The sequence below is a fragment of the Lathyrus oleraceus genome, chromosome 3 (genome assembly GCF_024323335.1).
Source record: "Lathyrus oleraceus cultivar Zhongwan6 chromosome 3, CAAS_Psat_ZW6_1.0, whole genome shotgun sequence".
Lineage (NCBI taxonomy): Eukaryota > Viridiplantae > Streptophyta > Magnoliopsida > Fabales > Fabaceae > Lathyrus > Lathyrus oleraceus.
The window spans coordinates 53440156-53443563 of NC_066581.1; the positions used below are offsets into that span (position 1 = coordinate 53440156).

Here is a 3408-nt window from a genome sequence, read left to right on the forward strand (position 1 = left end):
ATTAGTAAAAGTTGATGAATGTGCTTAGTTTGAATGAACAATAGTATATATTGAGAGAAAGGTCGAAACAATGATGAAATCATATTTTTAAGAGCTCTCTTCGTGTTATTGAATGAACGTGTTTTTGATTTTAAATTCAAGAGAAGGAAGGGGGAAAGAATGGTCGTATCATTTAAATGAATGTGTCCAAATTTCAATGTGGATAGGATGTATCTAAATTTTCTATTTCAAACATGTTTTTTACTTACATTTGACATGATTACAAAGAAAAGGTTTGTTCTGTAGTTGTGTGTCCGAACTTTGAATTTTAAATAATAATAAAAGAAGATATTTTAGAATTTTTACAAAAATAATGAAAAGTGATACGAATGCAATGACAAATCCTTCTCCTTAATTTATAGAAAACAAGGTTAGGGATAAAAAAAAGTTTCCATTTTGATTTGTATTTAAGACTTCAGCTCATAGAAAACCTCAAAATATAAGTAACAGGCTACCTAAGACATAAAACCTAGGAAACCCCTGAAATGGTCGGGCGAGCACCGCCGTCGTTCACCGGAAATCAATCTCCGTGGACAATGAAAAAGAAGAGAAGTAAAACAATGGCAGAAGCAGAATACTATTTCTATTTACCAGATGATTGTTGGGAACGCGTATTCAAATTTCTGAACGACGACGGTGATGACTACGATCATAATCGTAACTTGAAGTCTATCTCCGTCGTCTCGAAGCAATTCTTCTCTATCAGCAACCGTCTCCGATTGTCTCTCACCGTATACGATCCAACAACCCCTTTCCTCCACCGCCTCTTCCATAGATTCACAAACCTTACCTCCCTCGACCTCAGTCACTTCCATGGCGACCTCGACGAACTTCTCTTTCAAATCTCTCTTTTCCCATTGAAACTCACATCACTCAATCTCTCTCATAAACCTATCATTATTCCCGCTGTTGGCTTGCGAATTTTCTCCCAAAAAATTACAACTCTAACCTCTCTCACTTGTTCCAAACTACATTCTTTCACTAGTACTCACTTGTTCCTCATTGCTAATTCTTTTACTTTACTCGAAGAACTCGATCTCTCTCACCCTTGTTTCCAGGATCACAATCACAACTACACTAGCTACCTACATGGGATTGAGGCTCTCTCGTTGGCACTTTTCAAACTCCGCAAGATTAATCTATCTGGGCATTCCTATATCAATGACAAGTCCATTTTTCACTTGCTTAAGAACGGTAACCTTCTCCAAGATGTCATCTTGCTTGATTGTTTTCGAATAACCAAACAAGGAGTTGCCTCTGCTCTCAGTCAGAAACAAACAACATTCACATATTTATGCCTTCCAAAATTCATTACTGCACATATCATTCACTCCTTGCTGAGTTTTAAGGGTTTGACTTATATTGATTTGACTTATTCTACTATTTCGGATGAACTGCTCACCTCTATTGCAATGGAACGTCTTCCTTTGAAGAGGCTAGATATCGGTTTTTGCAATGGACATAGTTATGCTGGTATGTTTAGTTTGTTATCCAAATGTCAATCTATCCGACATTTGAATCTTCAACTCACCGAGTTTTTGAACGATAGTCATGTTGTGGACTTGTCTTTATATCTTGTTGGTTTGGTTTCTGTAAACCTTAGTCATTGTCCCATGGTCACAGATTCATCCTTGTTTGCACTAGTTAGGAAATGTCCTTCACTTAGTGAGATCATAATGAAAGAGATTGGGGGTAATAAGAGTATAGTCAATTATGACTATTTGATCGATTTTGGAGTATACCCTCAATTAAAGTCTCTCAATATGTCTTACCATTTATGGTTAGACGATGAAAGCATCAAAATGTTTGCTTCTGTTTTTCCCAATCTCCACCGTCTTGAGTTGAAAACTTGCAGTAAAATATCTCATCAAAGTATTGTTCATGTTTTAAGTAGATGCCGTAAGATAAGTCATTTGAATTTATCATCTACATGGTTGAAGCTACGTGGATTGAACTTTGAAGTTCCCAAGCTTAGGATGTTGAACTTATCATTTTCAGACGTGGATGATGAAGCACTCTATTCGATCTCAAACAGTTGTTGTGGGCTTTTGCAATTGTTAATAAATGATTGTTTAGGATGCACGGAGAAGGGAGTGAAACATGTGCTAGAAAAATGCACACAATTGAGAGAGATCAATTTGAAAAACTGTTCCAACGTGCATACCAATGTTGCTGCCTCAATGCTATTTTCAAGTCCATCATTGAGAATGATAACTCCTCCACCTCATATTCATTTCACTGAAAGTGAGAGGAAACTCTTGTTGCGTCGAGGATGCATTGTTTGCTCAAGTTTGAACTCTCAAAGGTAAGATGTTTCAAATGAGTGGGTCACACTTCATTTATTTTAGTAAAACTTTTGTATTAGAACACTATGATATTAACGTTTGTGGCTCTATATAACTGTTTTTTTGACCTATTTTCAATTTTCTAAGTGTAATGAAGTATTTTAATGTCTCAAATGTTAAACTCTAAATATATTTGAATTTTGGTATTTGGTATCATACTAGTTACATTCCATTTGGGTATTCTGATGGCAGAGTGTTTACATTTTCAGATATGGCAGTTTGGTATTCCTACATTAGCTTCATAACTCTATTGTTAGATTCATTCGATTGTGTCTTATTTTTACGTTTATTCTTCATGGACCATACTGTTAGATTATTATTAATGTCCATAACATATCACCCTCTCTATGGCCTCATACAGGGAATGGGGTTGGACGCATTAGTAGCAATTGACGTCATTCAATCTCGTCATTTGAAGTTAGATGTGGAGCAAATTGAGGAAGCATTACAGAATACTTTGGTTTTTATAAAAAATGATGGTCTTTTCTGTTAATGCTGATCGTCGTTGTGCTGTGGCGGTAAACTCACCTTCTTCTTGGTGATTGTAATTTTCCAGCTTAACTAACAAAAATTGGCTGGTATATACTATCTAGCCTGTGACTTTTTACTCAGGATGGTAATTGTTTCTAATTATGTGTTTGAATCATATAAATAAGCCTCAGCAAGGCTTTTTTACTTGCACTGTCTTGGATTTTTGTGTTTCGTGTCTTCAAATCATAAATTTAGCCATAGTAATCTCAAGGATCAATTTTTTTCCCTTCATCTTAGTAACTATCATTTTGGATTTTCAATTGTCAAAACTACAGTAATTCACTACGATTTCAGTAGAAGGTTTAATTTGGAGTTTGAAATTTTTTATAATTTAATTTTTTTTCTTCTTTTCTTAAAACTAAAATAAACGAGCCTATAATCCATTTATGTTTAATCGTCTGATATATGTTGTATTTGAAACACTTCTAAGCTCAAAAATTTATGTCGCTGCAATTGGATTATGTTAGTTTTTTTTTTTAAATTTAACATTGAA

General features: G+C 34.8%; 1 protein-coding gene across 1 annotated transcript; it reads left to right on the forward strand.

Annotated features, from left to right (window-relative positions):
* The first annotated feature begins 421 nt into the window (after nt 1-421).
* Nucleotides 422-3059, forward strand: LOC127132480 (uncharacterized). The gene is made up of 2 exons (XM_051061429.1): nt 422-2344; nt 2746-3059. The coding sequence occupies exons 1-2, from the start codon at nt 525-527 to the stop codon at nt 2765-2767; spliced, it is 1842 nt and encodes a 613-aa protein (XP_050917386.1). The 5' UTR covers nt 422-524; the 3' UTR covers nt 2768-3059.
* Nucleotides 3060-3408: the final 349 nt, after the last annotated feature.